The sequence below is a fragment of the Quercus suber genome, unplaced genomic scaffold (assembly GCF_002906115.3).
Source record: "Quercus suber isolate HL8 unplaced genomic scaffold, Cork oak 2.0 scaffold_108, whole genome shotgun sequence".
NCBI lineage: Eukaryota > Viridiplantae > Streptophyta > Magnoliopsida > Fagales > Fagaceae > Quercus > Quercus suber.
The window spans coordinates 307,793-327,350 of NW_027069573.1; the positions used below are offsets into that span (position 1 = coordinate 307,793).

Genomic DNA, 19,558 nt, shown 5'->3' on the forward strand with positions numbered 1-19,558 from the left:
ACGCATCAGGCCAAGTTTGATGCTTCTCAATTTTGTTGAGCACAGTCCTGCGTATGTGAAGAAGAAGCCCAAGCCCACTGTGTCTGTGAAGAAGAAGCCCAAACATGAAGAACAAGAATAGTAAACGCGCCGTTTCATTTAATACAGGTGGCATCCAAACGCAACGTTTTGTTTTACTGAGGTTTGTTTTGGTTTTAAGTAAAACGGTGCGTTTGGTTCTGTTAAAAGGGTCGTTGGATTAGGCGCAAGATTTAGATGGTGGTTTAGCTTAACATGTTTAACAAACTTCCCCATTTCCAGGAGTTAGATCCGCATAATGTGGGAGGTTTAACTTAATTAATCTGGTGTATATAAAGTGTTCTGTGAGCCTTACTGATCTTTATGTAATTCAGTATTATCAATACAAGTTTCTAGATTCATCTTTTCTCTCTTTTTCTTCTTCTCTCTGACTTTCTCTCCCTTTCTCACGCTAGAAACTTTCTTTTCTGTGTGTAGCCGTGATTGTTGACTTGTATTCACTATTACTCAGTTTGTGATACTGAGTTTTTCATCAACTTTAATATAAACGTGATTCATACAAAAGGAATGTGGCCACACTGCAGAGCAGAAAATTTCTTACCTCATGAGTGTGAAAACTGAAACGCAGAAACACGGCGCCCAGTATTACTTTTCACTTTCTCATAATTACTCATGCCATTGATTCCATAGAATATAATTTTTTTTATTGGAAAACGCGCTTGCAGCATTGGGTATTTAAACGGAGAATGCTTGTCATCGTTATCCCATCTTTGATTGTGAAATTAGTCATTATTCCCATTTCGCCATGGCAATGATCACACTCACGGGTGGAAGGTCCTTCAAACTTCTACTTCTTCATGCATTTTTACTTACAATGCTTTCAGCGCACTTGAGTCCAGCCCTTGGATTCATTTCAGGGGTTGGAGTCGGAGATGCTAACAACATCAGGTGTATAGAGGGAGAGAGACGAGCACTCCTTGAGTTCAAAAAAGGCCTTGTTGATGACTATGGCAGACTCTCTTCGTGGCAGAGCGGCGACGGAAATAAGAATTGCTGCAATTGGGAAGGAGTTCGCTGCAGCAACCTAACCGGCCATGTACTTGAGCTTCATCTTAGTGCTTATACAGGTGATGGAAGTGGAATGAAACCTTTTGGAGGTATGATTAGTTCTTCACTGCTTGAGTTGCCTTATTTGACATTTTTGGATCTTAGTTACAATGATTTTAATCAGAGCTATATTCCAAAGTCCATCGGTTCTCTCAGTAACTTGAAACACCTCGATCTTTATGACGCCAATCTCGGTGGGCCAATTCCACATCATCTTCAGAACCTTTCACACTTGCAACAACTCCATCTCGGTGGGAATCATTTGGAAAATATTGAAAATTTGGAATGGCTTTCTCATCTATCTTCAATAGAAGACCTTGACCTAAGTTCCACAAATCTGAGTGTAGCCAATGATTGGTTGGAAGTTGTGAGTAGTCTCCCTAATTTAAAAACCTTGAGTATGCGGTCAATGAATCTTTCATCTTTTCCCCGTTTCAATGATTCGAAATCTTTTGCTTCTCTTAAAATCCTAGATCTCATTGATAACCAACTTGTCCACGTTCCAAAATCCTTAGGGAATATATGTACTTTAAGTGAATTGCTCTTGGATATAAACCATCTCAATGGACAATTAGTTGAGCTTATCACTAACTTGTCTGGATGTGCAAAAGACTCATTAGAACTTTTGAGTTTATCAAACAATCAACTTACGGGATCGCTGCCTAATTTTGTAATATTTCCGTCCTTAAAAGAAATAGATCTTTCAGGGAACAAATTAAATGGGACTTTGCCCAAAAGCATTGGAAACCTATATAAGCTTGAGGTTTTGAGGGTTTACTCGAATTTTTTTGAAGGTGTGATCTCTGAATCTCTCTTCTTCGATCTCTCCAAATTACAAATTTTAGACTTGTCCAATAATTCTCTTTCTTTGGAATTCAGCTTTGATTGGGTTCCCCCTTTTCAACTGGATGCAATATTTTTGACGTCTTGTAATTTAGGGCCTAGATTTCCAAATTGGATTCTGACTCAAAGGAATGTTTCCTCCCTTGAGATCTCTAATACTAAAATTTCAGATACCATCCCAGCAGAGTGGTTAGCAGACCTTCCTCCTACATTAGAACATTTAGATCTTTCTAACAACCATATATATGGGCGGTTACCAAATGTGTCACCAAAAAGATTGAATGAACTTGCAATTGATTTGAGTGCTAACAGTTTAGAGGGTCCACTACCACATTTTGCAACAAATCTCACAATCTTGAATCTCTCTAAAAATCAATTTTCAGGGTCTATCTCTTCTCTTTGTAAAATCAATGGTCAATTGTTGGCTTACCTGGACCTATCCAATAATAGATTATCTGGAAGACTTCCTAATTGTTTTATGCAATGGCCAAAGCTAGTTATTTTGAATTTAGCTGGCAACCACTTCTCTGGGGAAGTTCCAAGCTCTTTGGGCTCGCTGTCTGTGCTCAACACGTTGAGTCTAAATAATAATAATTTCTCTGGAAACTTACCTTCGTCCTTGAGAAATTGCAGTTCCTTGATAGTTATGGACATGAGAAATAATAGATTTTCTGGGAACGTACCAGCATGGATTGGGGAACGCCTACCAAGCTTGATTTTTCTATCTTTACATTCCAATAGGTTCAATGGAAGCATACCATTGCATTTGTGTTGGTTAAAAGATTTACAAATCTTGGACCTTTCTTTAAATGACATTTCTGGAACTATACCACAATGCCTCAATAATTTCACAGCTATGGCTCAGAAAAGAAACTATTCCTTTGAAAAATTGATTCCTCTTTCATACGATAATGGTGGCATGGCCACCTTAGTGCAAGAATATTTTGATACTGTTATGGTTGAGTTGAAAAGAAATGAGTATGAGTACCATGGTACAAATCTTGGACTACTAAAGATCATTAACCTTTCGAGTAACAAATTGATCGGGAAACTTCCAAGTGAAATCTCAAGCCTATTGGATTTGTTTGCACTAAATGTATCAAGAAACAAATTAATTGGAGAAATCCCTCAAATGATTGGTCAATTGAAGCAGTTAGAATCACTTGACATGTCATGGAATCAGTTCTCTGGCGAAATCCCATCTACCATGTCGGAGTTAAACTTTTTGGGCTTCCTAGACTTATCTTACAACAATTTGTCTGGAAAAATTCCTTCAGGCACTCAAATCCAAGGTTTCAATGCATCTTATTTTATTGGAAATAGGGCACTTTGTGGACCTCCACTCACACAGAAGTGCCCAGGTGAAGAAACTCCAAACCGAAATGAAGCGACTGCTAAAGATAATGAAGAAAATGGAGATGAATTGGTTAAATGGTTTTACGTGGGAACAGGATTTGGATTTGCTCTTGGGTTTTGGGGAGTTTGCGGTTCTTTGGTGTTAAAGCGTTCTTGGAGACATGCCTATTTCTTGTTATTGGACAACATGAAGGATTGGCTTTATGTAACAATAACAGTGAACATTGCAAGATTGCAGAGGATGATTCAGAGGCAGGGATGACCACTTTGTCAGTAGAGATTAGCAAGGTAATGTAATACGTATAGGAAGCAATTAATTTATTCTTATCATATTCATATCTTGTTTTTTTTTACCCTAGAGCAAACGTAACTGCTAACATGGTAGTTCTATATTTTTCATTGATACGAGCTTTGCCCTTTTCTTTCTCTCTCTCTCCTTTTTTTATTAAATTTTAAAAAAAAAAATTTTTTATAAAAAGAAAAAAAAAAAAAAAAAGAGCTCTGTTTCAATTTTAGTGTTTTGTTTACAACTTGATTTTGCTGCACATGCCAAGAAGTATATTTTCATATTTCGAATTGCGCATCAGGTAAAGGTCGCGTAGTGGTGCTTTATCTGCGTGGTAAATTTCAGTTTGCATGAAGTAGTTCTACTTCTAATTCTATATATTTAGTGCATCCAGACTGATGGTTTACTTTTATATTTGGTACTAATATCAGGTGTTGCTGCTGCTGGTGCTCACGTCAAAATAAGTGTCAGAAACCGTTTGTAACATTTGTGTGGGTGTGGATCTATATTATGCTTTGTTTCATTGCCTTTCTCAATTAAGCAAGTTAATTTAAAAGAGAAATTGTGTAATTTGAATCTAGTTTAATGTTTGAGTGTTACCATCTTGGACTATTTGCACTGTTACCTTTGTTGTTTCATATATATATATATATATATATTTTGCTTTCACAAATAGATAATAATAAATTATTAAAATATACTTAGAATTATATTATTTGAGTTAATTAGATAGAGTGATAGACTAATTTTAATTTCCTTTTATAAATTTATAGAAATTAGATCGACTACCTTGCATTATTAAAAATTATATATAATTTTTAATATGAAATAGACTATCGTATTTGCCAATAAATTACCAAAAAAATAAAACAACTTCTTTACAAACTAGCACAATCTAATCTTAAATATACAAATATTTTTATAACGTATACATATAAACATATATAATATTTATATAATATTATATGGGCAAAATCACAACTAACTTTCTCTAACTTTGTCTTGTTTTCATTTTTGTCCCTGTAATTTCAGTGTTAATGTTAAATATGTTTTCAATGTAATTCTTCTACCTATTTCATTGTTAAGCCTCATAGAACAATGTAGTTTTGCTTTGATACAAAATATAAATTGCATCTTTATTGAGCTTTCTATCATTTACTACAAATCAAGAATTATTTATTTTTATCAAAACTTACCAAATAAGAAAAAAGTGTGTTAGGTTCTAAATGTTTAGCATTAAATGTTTAGGAACTAAGTTTATGTATGTTGGCAAACCGAGTACAAAAACATATCTAGTTTAAGAAATTTATGTCTTAGAACAATGTTAGACATTACTCAAGTTGATTCAAGAACAGGCAAGCTATAGAAAGAAGAATTCAAAAATTGCAAGGCTCGACTGATCAAGAAAAAAGTTCGACCAATCGAAAATCATTTTCTACAGATTTTAAATCAGGCCCAAAAGCTCGCAAAATATTTAGCGATTGGGTCCAACACTGCTAGGTATAAAAGAAAAAACCTAATTCTTGTTTCAGAAGTCTTGGGAAGTTTTGTAAGTTATGCTTGTGAGATTTGAGAAGTTCTGTAACCTTCTGACTCAACAAACATCTGCTAAAAAGAAGATCCAAACACAAGAACCGGTGGAGTTAAGTTACTGCATACAAGATTAACTACTGCTGATGGTCTAAAACTTTGAGTGAAATCTCAAAGTCACAATCAGGAGTGTTTGTGTGCAACAAATTCAAATAGAAGAGTCTATGAATTTAGAGCTGCGTGTGGTCACGTGAGTAAGTACTAAAAAAGGCATCTTTAGATTTAGGGAAAAATCTATTGTAAAACTTTCATTCTATATGGTGAATTGATTGCCTTGAGGATTGTTTGGGTTAAATCCTCTCCAGGTTTTTTACCTTGAAACTAAACGGTTTCATTGGTTTTCCTGAGTCATCATACCGCTTGTCTTTTTTACTTTTCCGCACTTAGTAATATGATTGTTCTTGTTTAATTAACCTAAATCTGAATAATAAACCTAAGTAACGACTTAGTTAATTAATTAAATTAAACAATCTAAATTTACAAGAGTCTAAACAAACTAACAAAGTGGAAGTCAGTAATTATTAATGAGAGAGAGAGAGATAGAAGAGAGCTATTAACTAAAAGATTTTAAGCAATGAATGAAGAGAACCAAGTGTACATGTTAAGGGCATCCATAACATCAACAAAACCTAAGGCAACAGCATATTGAAATTCTTCTATGCAAAAAAAAAAAAACAAAAAACAAAAAAACAAAAAAACAAAAAAACAAAAAAACAAAACAAAAAAAAAAAAAAAAAAAAAAAAAAAAAAAAATATCTTCTCAACAAGTTTCTGCTCTTGAATAGTATCTCCATAGCTCTTGATTTGATTAACAATCTCAGCAACTCTTGAATTGAAATCTCTGACAGATTCAGTTTCTTTCATTGTCAAATTATCAAAGTCTCTCCACAAATTTTGAAGCTTAACGGAGATGGCTTTATTTGATCCTTGAAACTCCTTTTGCAGAATCTCCCATGCATCTTTTGCCTTTTTAACACCAAAGATTCTAGGATAGATAGACTTGCTTACCCCATGATGAATGATCCTCAAGGCAGTAGCATTTTTCTTCAATTTCTCCTTGTGCTCCTTTCGATTTTCATCAGTCCAGGAAGAATTCTCGGTTGCAGGTGGGTCTTGGAAACTATCTTCAATCAAATCCCATAGATCTTGGGAAATGAAAATGGTCATCAATTGAGAGCTCCAGTAGTCATAGTGCTCTCCATTGAAAATAGGAACCTGGTTTGTTGAATAAGAAAACAAGACATCTCCAGATTTGGCATCCATGGAGATTAACTAAAGAGAGTTTTAAAACTGGGTGAACAATGAAAAATCAGGTTCTGTATAGGTGCTGTATAGGTTGAATAGGCTGGCTCTGATACCAAAATTTGTTGGCATATGCGGTATTTTTATTGATAAATAGCAATGGATTACAAGGCTTATTTTTTGTGATGCAGAGCTGCTGCTCCTGCACAATGCTAGGCAGATTTTTCTGATCTACATAAACCTGTGCAATAGCACTTATTTATACGTGAAAGAGCCTTCTAGACTTCTAGATACAAGTAACTGACCCTTAGGAACACAGAACACCAACAGACCTGAAATACTAACAGCCATTATCTAGAAATTTCTTTATTAAAATTACAAATTAATTCTAACAAATCATTCCATCAGTAGCAGAAGTTGCTAAAATCTTCCCATTGTGATTGAAGCATAAAGAAGTTATTGCAGGTGGATCTTTACCAAGAGGAAGGACTGTCTTCACGAAAGGCAAAGATCATTAAGGGATAAAATAAAAACTGGCAACTGAGTGCAAAAATAAAGTTCTAAGACAAACAGTCACGAACCACAGCCTTCCAGGTTTTCATGTTCCAGACAGTTAAGGAAGCAAACCCTAAATTGTCGTTATAACTTGAGCATTCCTACAAAGAAAATGAGTTCCTATTAATCTATTGCACCAGTAGAAAGAACAATAAAATTGGTAAATAATTGAATGTTCAATCTCCTGAAAATTGCATGATTGGGAGATAAGGGTCCATAAGAAACACTCCTAATGGTTTTAACCAATACTAAAGTCATTTCAGTAGCACAATGCAAGCATAATGCTCTTTTTATTTAATTATTATTATTAATTTATTATTGAAATTTTACACATGCATCCAATGGGTCTTGAACTCTAAACCTTAAACTCCGTCCCATTCCTTGAATTTTTATTTATTTATTTATTCATTAATTTTTTATTTTGGGGGGTGGGGAGCTCATTGGCATAGTAGTAGCATCATACTTCCAGTAGAGGTGTTATTGAACAGATCCAGGCGACCACCGAATGTCATATTTTAACACTTCCATACAAACATTTAAGACTATTAGAAGAAAATACCCCTTGGAGGCTGCTGTAGAAACAAAAATTGGTTCTATAGGGCTGCACTTTAGATCCAAGACACTGCAGCACCAAAAAGATGTTAAGAGCAAACACTATCAAAACTGTGATTTAGTTCAGAAAGCAAGAGAAGAAATGAAGTACAAGAAGGAAGAAGTCCAGTAATGTAAATGTGAAGATAAACGACAGCTTGGTTCTGTAGTTTTGATTGTACAGTGTAATTTAACTATATGCTGTAGTTTAGTGACTTGTAGTTTAGTAAGATTTGTTTCACACGTGACTTAACTAACCAGAACACGTGCAGTAACTAATTCCGTATAATGTGGGATATTTTTGTTGCTCTGCTTTCCGTATTTAGTCTCAGATCAATGTACAGATTCATTCAGTTGAGTAAATACACTAAACTTCTTGATTCAAAGTCTCTCTACTTTTCTCTCTCTGATTTAAGCTTCCCATTTTCCCATTCTTGGTTCTCTATACTTTCTTATATGGTATCAGAGCTTGACTCCTCATCAATGGCGTCAAATACAACATCATCTTCTTCTACACGAGAACCTTCTCCATTGGAAGATCCTGGAAGTCCATTTTTCTTGCACCATGGTGAATCTCCTGGTGCGATCCTGGTTGTTCAACCTCTCACTGAGGATAATTACCCTAATTGGGCCAGAGCAATGAGGATGGCTCTAGATGCTAAGAGTAAACTCGGATTTGTAGATGGATCCATTACTGCATCGATGGCAATCACACCTCTTAAGAAAAAGGCATGGTCCAAGTGCAATTCGATGATCTCATCGTGGATCTTGAATTCAGTTTCACCTCATATCACTACCAGTGTCATTTACAGAGACACAGCCTTTGAGGTCTGGAATGCTCTCAAGAATCGATTCCTTAAAGCAAATGGACTAAGGATTTCTCAACTTCAGAAACAAATCTCCACTGTAATGCAGAGAGATTCTACTGTGACAAGCTTTTTCACTGATCTTCAAGTTTCTTGGGATCAACTGTTGAATCTGAGGCCTTTGCCATCATGTTCATGTGAAAAGTGTACTTGTGGTGTGAATGAGAAGATCATGCATCTTTACCACCAAGATTCAATCATGCAATTTCTAAATGGATTGAATGAGTGTTACTCACAAGTCAAGACTCAAATTCTCATGATAGAGCCTGTACCATCTGTGGATAAAGCCTTTTCTTTGGTGATCCAAGAGGAAAGGCAACGAAATTCTAATGTTCATGCCAATCCCTTAGTGGAATCCACTGCCCTAGCTGTCCAGAATCAACTCTTCAATCAGAATTCTTTTCCTGACAAGAATTTCAAAGGGAATGTTGGAAAGGGAAGACCTATGTGTAGCTATTGTGGAAAGGTTGGGCATGTCATGGAGAAATGCTATAAACTTGTTGGATTTCCACCAGGATACAAACAAAAAGGAAGGCTTCCTGTGGCTAATCAAGTCATGATGAATTGTGATCAAACTCAGAGTGAGGCTGTGCACCAGCAGAACAACTTCTCTTTCACTCAAGAACAGTATCAGCAGTTGATGTCTATGTTGAATTCTCATGCAACAAGTTCTGGCAATTCTGATGAAGCCATTCACACAGCAAATGCTGCCATTTCAGGTATTTCAGATGATCCTTTACAAACCTCAATTTGTTTAAGCATGCAACACTCTATTTTTGCTGTCAATCCTTCAAACAAAAACACATTCAGTCAAGACACTTGGATTCTTGATACAGGTGCCACAGATCACATAGTCCATTCTATTGATTTGTTCACTAAAATTACTAGTTCTGTAACCAATTTTGTTCAACTGCCAAATGGTGAGAGAGTTGTTGTCACACACATAGGAACTATTCAAATAACTTCTAGTTTGATTCTTGAAAATGTCCTCTGTGTTCCTTCATTCACTTTCAACTTAATCTCCATTAGTCAACTAACTAAAAGCCAGTCATGCTGCTTCATTTTTCTGTCAAATGTGTGTTTTATACAGGACCTTTCTTGTTGGAAAACGATTGGAGTGGGTAAGTTGCATCATAACCTTTATCTGCTGCAATCTTCAGAATCTTGCAAATCTGCCACAACTGTTTCATCTTTCTTAGGTTCTGCTTTCAATTTTTTTTGCAAATAATGTTGTGGATGTTCCTGTAACCACAAAGTCCTATCTCTGGCATCTTAGGCTAGGTCATGTTTCTGATGCCAAACTTCAGGCCCCATGTGATATTCTTCTTGATGTAAACACTATACATAGTAATAAAGATTGTGCCATTTGTCCCATTGCTAAACACAAACAGCTTCCTTTCCTTTCTCTCAATCATTTGTCTGCTAATGCCTTTGATCTCATTCACTGTGATGTTTGGGGTCCCTTTGCAAAATCTACTCACAATGGTTTCAAATATTTCCTCACCATTGTTGATGATGCCACAAGATCAACATGGGTCTATCTTATGCAGTCAAAATCTGAAACTAGACCCCTGCTGATTTCCTTTTACAAAATGATCTCAACACAATTTCACACTAATATTAAAGCCTTTAGAACTGATAATGCTCATGAGTTTTTTCTTAAGGATTTCTTTGCTGATCATGGGATTATACATCAACACTCTTGTGTTGCCACTCCACAACAAAATTCTGTTGTGGAGAGGAAACACCAACACATTTTAAGCATTGCTAGAGCATTAAAATTTCAGTCTAATGTGCCCATTGCTTATTCGGGTGAATGTTTTTTAACTGCTGTTTACATCATCAATAGACTACCCTCTTCCATTTTGGAAAATAAAACCCCTTTTGAGAAACTTTATAACAAACCCCCTTCTTTTGTTCACTTAAAGGTGTTTGGGTGCCTTTGTTTTGCTTCCACCTTGTCTCACAACAGATCAAAATTTTATCCTAGATCAATTCCATGTATTTTTCTGGGATTTCCTTTTGGTGTCAAAGGTTACAAATTGCTTAATCTAGCCACCAAGAAAATCTTTATATCCAGGGATGTTACCTTTCATGAAACTGTCTTTCCCTTCATTTCATCCACTTACTCTTCCTCACCTCACTCCAATATCACCTTTCCTCATCTTTTTCCTCCCTTGGATACTTCTAATACTTCCCAATCTGCCTTATTTGATTCTGTTTCTCCATCACATTCTGATACTACCATAAGTCAGTCCATTCCTGAACCCACTTATGCTACTTCACCTTCTAATCCTTTACTCAATTCTTCATCACCTGTTGAATCACATTCTCCACCCTGTGTCTTTCCTCCACCTATTTCTATAGAAAATTCTGGTCCTTCCATCTTGGATCCTACTATTCTTCCTTTAAATCCATCTCTAAGAAAATCTACTAGAGTGTCTAAGCCTCCTTCCTATTTGCAAGACTATAAATGCAGCACTGTTATTAATGATCAGTTTGCATATTCCAATCATGCCATCAAGTCTGGTTCACTCCACACCTCAGGTACAAAATACCCTTTATCAAATTTCATTGGTTCTTCCACTTTATCTCCATCATATGCCCATTTTTGCTCCCTTATCACTGCTGTTTCTGAACCACATTCCTACCAAGAGGCTGTCCAAGATCCCAAATGGCAAACTGCAATGGCTGCTGAGATTGATGCATTAGAATCCAACCACACTTGGTCCCTTACTCCCTTACCATCTCATAAACGAGCCATTGGATGCAAGTGGGTCTATAGAGTGAAGTATAAGGCTGATGGCATAGTGGAAAGGTATAAGGCTCGTCTGGTAGCAAAGGGGTTCACACAGCAGGAGGGTTTAGACTTCACTGAAACCTTTTCTCTTGTTGCTAAGATGACCACAGTCAAAACTTTGCTTGCCATTTCTGCTGTGAGGGGCTGGAACTTAACTCAACTTGATGTTAATAATGCTTTCCCTCATGGAGAGCTTCATGAGGAGGTTTATATGCAGCTGCCTCCAGGGTTCCACAGCAAGGGGGAGAACATAGTGTGCAAGCTCAACAAATCCTTGTATGGCCTTAGACAGGCATCAAGGCAGTGGTATTCAAAATTTTCATCCACTATTCTCAAATGTGGATTCAAACAGTCAAGATCATATTACTCCCTTTTTACTAAGAAGGTTGATCAGTCATTCATAGCACTTTTGGTCTATGTGGATGATATTCTCATAGCCAGCAATGATGTTCAAGCTGTTGAAGAACTCAAAGTATTCCTGGATCAAGAGTTCAAATTGAAGGATCTTGGAAAATTGAAATTCTTTCTTGGCCTTGAAGTGGCAAGATCAGACAAAGGCATTTCCTTATGCCAAAGGAAGTATGCATTGGAGGTACTCAAAGATGTAGGCATGACAGGTTGCAAACCTAGCAGAGTCCCTATGGAGCAAAACTTAAAATTAAGTAAGTACCATGGAGAGCTGCTACCTGATCCTAGCATTTATAGAAGACTGGTTGGCAGGTTAATATACTTAACCATTATCAGACCAGATATCACATACTCAGTAAATAAGCTGAGTCAATTCCTATCAAAACCAAGAAAGCCACACTTGGATGCAGCCTATAAGGTTCTGTAGTATATCAAGGGAAGTCCTGGACAAGGCATTCTGCTGTCATCAACATCAGACTTACACTTAAAGGCCTTCACTGATGCGGATTGGGCATCTTGTGTTGACACCAGAAGATCAACTACTGGTTATTATGTCTTTTTGGGTAACTCTCTAGTTTCATGGAAATCTAAAAAGTAGTCCATAGTATCCAGATCATCTGCAGAAACTGAATACCGAGCCATGGCAGTGACTGTGTGTGAAATGTCTTGGATATTAGCTTTGTTAAAGGATTTAGAAGTGTATCATCCAAAACCTGCAATGCTGTTTTGTGACAATCAGGCAGCTACATATATTGGTGAGAATCCCGTGTTTCATGAGAGGACCAAACATATAGAGATAGAGTGCCATTTGGTCAGAGATAAGGTTGAAGACAAAGTCATAAGGCTGTTTTTCACTCCAACTCACTCACAGTTAGCTGATCTACTTACAAAAGCACTTAGTGGTCAACAATTGAGAACTTTACTTGTCAAGATGAACATTGTGAATATTCACAGTCTTGATTCTCATCTTGAAGGGGCATATCAAAACTGTGATTTAGTTCAGAAAGCAAGAGAAGAAATGAAGTACAAGAAGGAAGAAGTCCGTAATGTAAATGTGAAGATAAACGACAGCTTGGTTCTGTAGTTTTGATTGTACAGTGTAATTTAACTATATGCTATAGTTTAGTGACTTGTAGTTTAGTAAGATTTGTTTCACACGTGACTTAACTAACCAGGACACGTGCAGTAACTAATTCCGTATAATGTGGGATATTTTTGTTGCTTTGCTTTCTGTATTTAGTCTCAGATCAATGTACAGATTCATTCAGTTGAGGAAATACACTAAACTTCTTGATTCAAAGTCTCTCTACTTTTCTCTCTCTGATTTAAGCTTCCCATTTTCCCATTCTTGGTTCTCTATACTTTCTTATATATAGGATAAACCTATACTATATATAGGATAAACCTTGGAAATGCTTCAGTTGTGCTGAGATCGCAGACAACTCCCTTTGCATCAACATTCCATGCTTTAATGCCTCCATCAGCTGTGCCTATGAGAAGCTTTTGTCAAAAAGAACCACAAAACTTAAAAGAATGAATTTTGATCTCAAATAATCAACATCATTCAATATCAAACCATATATACAATCACTCATAAAGGCCAATTTACATACCAAGCGGTCAGATTTACACTCCCAGTCAAGTGACATGATCTCCACCCCACAATAAATGGTCGCATTTCTTGATGCCGGAGTCGTAGAGTCATACGTCCATATCCTTTGTTTTAAATGTGTGGAGAATAATAAGGAATCAACTTGAAATCAGCCCATAATTAGAAATTTAAAAAAAGGGACATGCACCAAGCCTTCTCTGGCATGCTTAACAACCAAGGTAGTCACAACTCAAATCAATAACCCATCTATGCAGGATAAATCTAGAAATTGTTTCTTTTCTTCTTCTTTTCCTCTTTTTTGAGAAAAGGGGTGGGGGTCCGTCTAAATCCATTTTAGCATATAGGAATTTCAATATATACAAGCCATAAGGGACAAGGAATCTTAAACCCTTACATTAAAGCTTTATTAAGTTTAATGTTACCTACTTCCAAAAAACGAATACCTTACTGTACCATCTATAGAAGCACTGGCTATATTGTTCCCTGATGCAGAAAAGCGGCACTGACTGATTGGAATTGTGTGACCCAAAAATGTCTCCTAAAAAACCATGGTATTCCAGAAATTAGAGACACTCCAATAAAGAATATCCAGAAAGAAAAGGGATAAAGCAAAAGAAGAAAGAAACGAAGAAATGAAACCTCAGATAAAACGACACCAGTGCAGTATATTTGTTGTAGTTCTGTGGTTTTAGTGTTTAAAGCTACCTGTAGTTTTACAATGTATTTAAGTAGGATGTGTTCACACGTGGAGTAACTAACTTAGACACGTGCTATAACTGTTCCTGTGTAGTTTGGGATATTTACAGCCCGTTTGGTTCAATAGTTCAAACACCATTGTTTAGTTTTCAAACCACAAAACATATTGCCCAAAACCAGAAAATAATGTTTGGTGGCCCATCTGTGTTCACGCTCAGTTTGAAAAATGTTGCTCAAAATGATGGGCTTTTTAAAACATGGTCCAGGCTGATTTCAAACAATAAACACACATTTGGAGTGGCAATTCAGTAATAAAATTGAAAAATATGGGGCCCAACCTGATCAGCCTTTCTATCAATTCCTGTCTCCTATCTTCGTCTTTCTCTTCACGCCTTTACCAAAGTACCAAAGAACTCCATCTCACCCACACACCGAATCAAGCCATTCTCACCCACCTCCATAACTCCTCACACCGACCCAGCTACATTAAACCCATCTCCATTAATCCTCAACCACCCAGCATATACGCGTCTCCTCCATACACCGCATCACCAACCATTTGTCAATCAATTTTGTCCACTTAATAATTCCATGCCCAATTCCTACGAAGATATCCCACCCTGACCTACAAATCTGGGTTGCTAACCAAAACCCAAACAGTGCGAAGGACTTCGGTGCTAACCAACAGCGAAACTGACACAGTGTGGAGGCCTTGGTCAGGTAAAAAAAACCCATTGACGAGCAAGGTGAAAGGGAGATGCGAACCTGGGTCTTGGAGTTATGGGTCGGCGGCTACAAACGCAAGAGTGGTTGTTGGGTCTTGGAGTGCTGACAGTGGATATGAGATCTGAGGAATGTGAAGCCCAGCCGTGGATATGAGATCAGAGGCGTAGATGGTTGTGACGACTGCGTGGGTTTGGTTTCTGCCCTCAGGGAAGAAGAGAAGGGATGAAGGACTCCAGCAACAAATATGAAGGACTCCAGCAACAAATATTATCGTCTCTCTCCTCATTAAAAAATATTATTTCGTACTCTTTGCCAGCTTTTTTCATAAAATTAAACACACCTACCAAACACATTTTTATGTTTTTTAAACACTAAAAACTATTGTTTAAACTATAATACCAAACACATTTTTTTGTTTTTTAAACACTAAAAACTATTGTTTAAACACTAAAAACTATTGTTTAAACTATAATACCAAACACATTTTTTTGTTTTTTAAACACTAAAAATACGTTTTTCAACAACACTTTTTAAACAATACTTTTTACATCTTTTTAAACAACAATTTTTAAAGTCTATGACCAAACGGGCCCTTTAAGTTTTAAAATCACTAATATCAATTAAAAGTGTATTTGGATATCGCTTATTTTATTAAAAAAATTTCCAAACTACTGTTCATGCTGAAAATACTATTCATTTACATTAATGCACTGTTCATGTCATATGAATAGTGCAAGAAGCGTTGGTCAAAAAAAAAAAAAAAAAGGGCAAAAGGCAAAACGCTAAACGTGGACTTGGGATCCAAACGGTCACTAAGTTTAAAAAATGTAAATTTAACTATCACACACCTTTGGTGCAATAGTCACTTCATAAGAATAAGTACTTGTGAGGTGTATGAGGTAACAATTGGGGTTCAAGTCTCCAAGAAGAAACTTCACACACATATACACTTAATTTAAGTTAGAGTATAATATCTATCTTGTATAATTAAAAAATGTGTAAATTTACAAAGTTGTTAGTTTTTTATTATTTCTTTATGCGTCTTGAGAATAAAGGAGGAGAGTGAATAGTAGTTGTAGTATGTGAAGAATAATAAATAATTAAAAAAAAAAGGTGTGTGAAGGATAAGAAATAATTAAAAAAAATAAGGTATGTGATATCCTTAGATGTTTGAGGCGTACACGCACTACACTGATTTATTTTTTAAAGTGATATAGTATAAAGGAAAATGTTAATGAATGCTCTTAGAGTATTGGTTAACAATTCATTTAAAGAAAGTTTTTATGGAAAAAGAAAATTAACATTTTGAGAGTTTTTCATTACCCATAAAGATGATGTCAAAACTTTTTAAAAATAAATTATTAATCAATACCATAAGGACATTCGTTAACATGAATGAGTATAAAATAGATAATTTCAATTTTGAAAAATCAGTACAAAAAAAAATTCTTATATTAAAATGTACATAAATTTTTGCACGTATTAATGTGAGTGCGACACGCAAAATGAGGGGACTTACTCGCCGTTACACATCGCCGTCAACTGTCAAGGTTGGCCTAGTTGGCACTGCCTCCTCACCAGTCATGAACCTTATCAATCAGAGGTGTCAGCATCGTATGGCACGCATTTCCCGATGCATTTTATAAAACGTTATTTTCTCACGCTGTTAACTCACGGAGCCAAGTGTCCTTGATTACTACTGATGCTGCATGGGGCGGGGGGACCGCGTGAATTAACGACGGCGTTTCGGCGTGCTGACGTAGTGACTCAGTTTTTGACGCCACGTATCCCGGATCGTGTCTCACAGGTTTCGAACCTGCGGAACATATTTTTTTTGTATTANAAAAGTTTGCAGAGTATTAGTAAATCCTCTGAAGACAAGAAACTCCCTCACAAGTTCCTCAGCATACTGAATGTTCTCCATCTTGTTCTGCTACACCTACAATGATAAAGATACCTTCAGCCCCATAATTATTTACATCTTTAACGTAACAGGATTTTTTTTTTTTTTTTTTTTTTTTTTGGGGGAGGTTTAAGTCCCTGAACAGGAGATTGCACTATACACATCTCACTAACCAACAGATGTATGAAATGTAAACAGTAAAAAGTATATGCATTCATATGGGATTATCTAACAGTACATTTCTACACTCACTAGAAAAGTAAATTTGACTATATTAGTTTCCTACTTCAATTAGTTCATATGTCATATGACTCATATCCACAATCTCTACATGTATGCACATAACTGCTTCATTCTGCGATTTATCCCAAAAAAAAAAAAAAAAAAAAAAAAAAGAAGAACTGCTTCATTCTGCACATAAGAGAAGTCCTGTATCATATAACAAATGCCTAATTGCAAAAAGTAATTAAATCTTATTTCAGTAACAACAAAAGTAACCAAAGAATACAATAATGAAGACGCTGATGATAATGGCAATGGTGACAACAAAGATGACAAAAATAAATGACAACGACAATAAAATAAATAAATATTTCACTGCAACAACAGCTTAATGTAAATTCAAATAATACAAAAACCCAAGGGTAATGTACCAGGGCTTAAACTCAAAACGAGTATTCAAGGTCAAAACAACATTCATAAGCCCTGGTATTTGCAACTAGGGCATGTCCTTCATACAGGAAGAAGGAAACTAACATATTTGTTAGGTTCTAAAGATTTAGGAATTTATGTATTTAGAACTCTAATGTGTAATGTTGGCAAACAATGATCAAAACAGGTTGTTTAGTTTTGTTTAGGCTTGCTCAAAGTTGTGTCTTTTATGTAAAGTTGGAATCGAGCTGATGCAGAAGTTACTATGCATTTTGGCCTGGCTTGATCGATCGAAGCTTAGGCTCGATCAATCGAAAATCGGGCAGAGTGCGTTTTTCTACAGAATTCCAACTCAATCCTATCTCATTTAAAACTTTTAGGGTTTTATGTTTTGCCCTAGGTATATAAGGCAAACTCTTGCCACGTTTTAGAGGTTGCTCATATTGCGGTTTGTGTAAATCTCTTGTGAGATTTGTGAGGAGCTTTCCTTTACACAAGTTTAGGATTATCAAGAAGGAGATTTGTTCAAAAACTTGATGATCATTCAATTGCTGCCACAAAAGCTTAAAGATACACAAACGAGAGTGCTTGTATTTGCTGGAGAATCCAAGAAAGAAGAAGTTCGTGGTCTCGGAGCTTGTATGTGGTCGTGTCAGTAAGTTTCTACTGGTAGATAGCAATATAATGTTAGTGGTCTAAATTATATTGTAAAACTTTGATTCTTTCTATAGTGGATTCAAGTTTACTTTGAGGATAGCTAGGTTAAATCCTCCCCAGGTTTTTACCAGTGTGGTTTTCTAGGTCATCATATTTTTGTATTATTTATATTTCCACTGCCATACATGATATGATTGTTTGATTGTGATAACTTAGATCTGGAATTTTGATTAAATAATAACTTGGCTTGTTAACTAGGTTAATCCAATTGTATTTTAAGGGGTCTAAAAACAAACAATATTTATGGGAAGTAAGATATTGGGACTCTAAAGGTGTCAGTCTAGAAAAGGTGTGGAAAAGGGTTGAGCCAGTTAAGTAAGTATCATACATGTGTTCAAAGAAGCTAAAATTATAAGAAATAGAACAATTCTCAAACATTGATAGTAATAAGTTCATTGAGCTACCTTGCAACATATCAAACTTGCTCGATACCGTTTCAATTTCAGCAGATATGAATACTTGCTAAATACCTACTCAGTACTGAATCTAATACCCATTCTCGCATAAAATCACATTCCAATTTCCATTTCAAATTCGCAGTTTGCGCGGAGGATCACACAAACAGGTGACTCTAGTTCCTTCCATAGCAAATCACATAGCCTCAGTATCAAATTTAACCAAACTCAGTAGACCCAAAATTCAAGATTGACAGTCTAAAACAACAGCTCTACCAAATTAGCCATTCCACATGGGAAAGTTCCAATTCTTTTTTCAAAAACACACAAACATTCACAGATTAATTCAATTCAAACACACCCCACAAGTCAAAGTCCCACTTAACAGATACTAATTCCAATTCCCAATTTACCCATTTGATTTTCTTTCACTATTTAGCAAAAAACCACACAAAAGCTATCAAATTTGAAAAGAAAAACACTTCAAGCTGGAATTCTGTCAACAAATGTAGGTTTCTTAAAAGATCTACTAGGGTTCACTTTGATTAACAGTTCAAAGATAAAATGGAATTGGAAGAGAATTTGTGAGGATTGTACCTTATAGAATTGCAGAGGAATAGAAAATGCACGAACTTCAAGGGTTTCGACGAGAGATTTTTATGATTTTCAGAGAGAAATTATGATTGGATTATTAGTAGGGCTAGTTGATTTTGATTTTGATTTTTTTTTTTTTTTTTTTTTTTAGGTTTAAGTCCCTGAACAGGAGATTGCACTATACACATCTCACTAACCAACAGATGTATGAAATGTAAACAGTAAAAAGTATATGCATTCATATGGGATTATCTAACAGTACATTTCTACACTCACTAGAAAAGTAAATTTGACTATATTAGTTTCCTACTTCAATTAGTTCATATGTCATATGACTCATATCCACAATCTCTACATGTATGCACATAACTGCTTCATTCTGCGATTTATCCCCAAAAAAAAAAAAAAAAACTGCTTCATTCTGCACATAAGAGCAGTCCTGTAACATATAACAAATGCCTAATTGCAAAAAGTAATTAAATCTTATTTCAGTAACAACAAAAGTAACCAAAGAATACAATAATGAAGACGCTGATGATAATGGCAATGGTGACAACAAAGATGACAAAAATAAATGACAACGACAATAAAATAAATAAATA

The 19,558-nt window shown here is 35.7% G+C and overlaps 2 protein-coding genes across 2 annotated transcripts; one reads left to right on the forward strand and one right to left on the reverse strand.

Moving 5' to 3' along the window:
- The first annotated feature begins 482 nt into the window (after nucleotides 1–482).
- Nucleotides 483–4,222, forward strand: LOC112028904 (receptor-like protein EIX2). The gene is made up of 2 exons (XM_065775269.1): nucleotides 483–3,612; nucleotides 4,042–4,222. The coding sequence occupies exon 1, from the start codon at nucleotides 824–826 to the stop codon at nucleotides 3,584–3,586; it is 2,763 nt and encodes a 920-aa protein (XP_065631341.1). The 5' UTR covers nucleotides 483–823; the 3' UTR covers nucleotides 3,587–3,612; nucleotides 4,042–4,222.
- Nucleotides 4,223–6,720: 2,498 nt separating this feature from the next.
- Nucleotides 6,721–19,099, reverse strand: LOC111990418 (uncharacterized). Its single transcript, XM_065775262.1, has 9 exons — nucleotides 18,960–19,099; nucleotides 16,513–16,635; nucleotides 13,914–13,979; nucleotides 13,718–13,812; nucleotides 13,276–13,378; nucleotides 13,068–13,162; nucleotides 7,532–7,619; nucleotides 7,024–7,098; nucleotides 6,721–6,935 (listed from the first exon to the last, which is right to left on the reverse strand). Exons 2-9 carry the CDS (start codon nucleotides 16,618–16,620, stop codon nucleotides 6,831–6,833), a joined length of 735 nt encoding a protein of 244 aa, XP_065631334.1. The 5' UTR covers nucleotides 16,621–16,635; nucleotides 18,960–19,099; the 3' UTR covers nucleotides 6,721–6,830.
- Nucleotides 19,100–19,558: the final 459 nt, after the last annotated feature.

Bases quoted from the DNA above. Each gene is read 5' to 3' on its own strand.
- LOC112028904 (XM_065775269.1), top strand. From the start codon at position 824: ATGGCAATGATCACACTCACGGGTGGAAGGTCCTTCAAACTTCTACTT.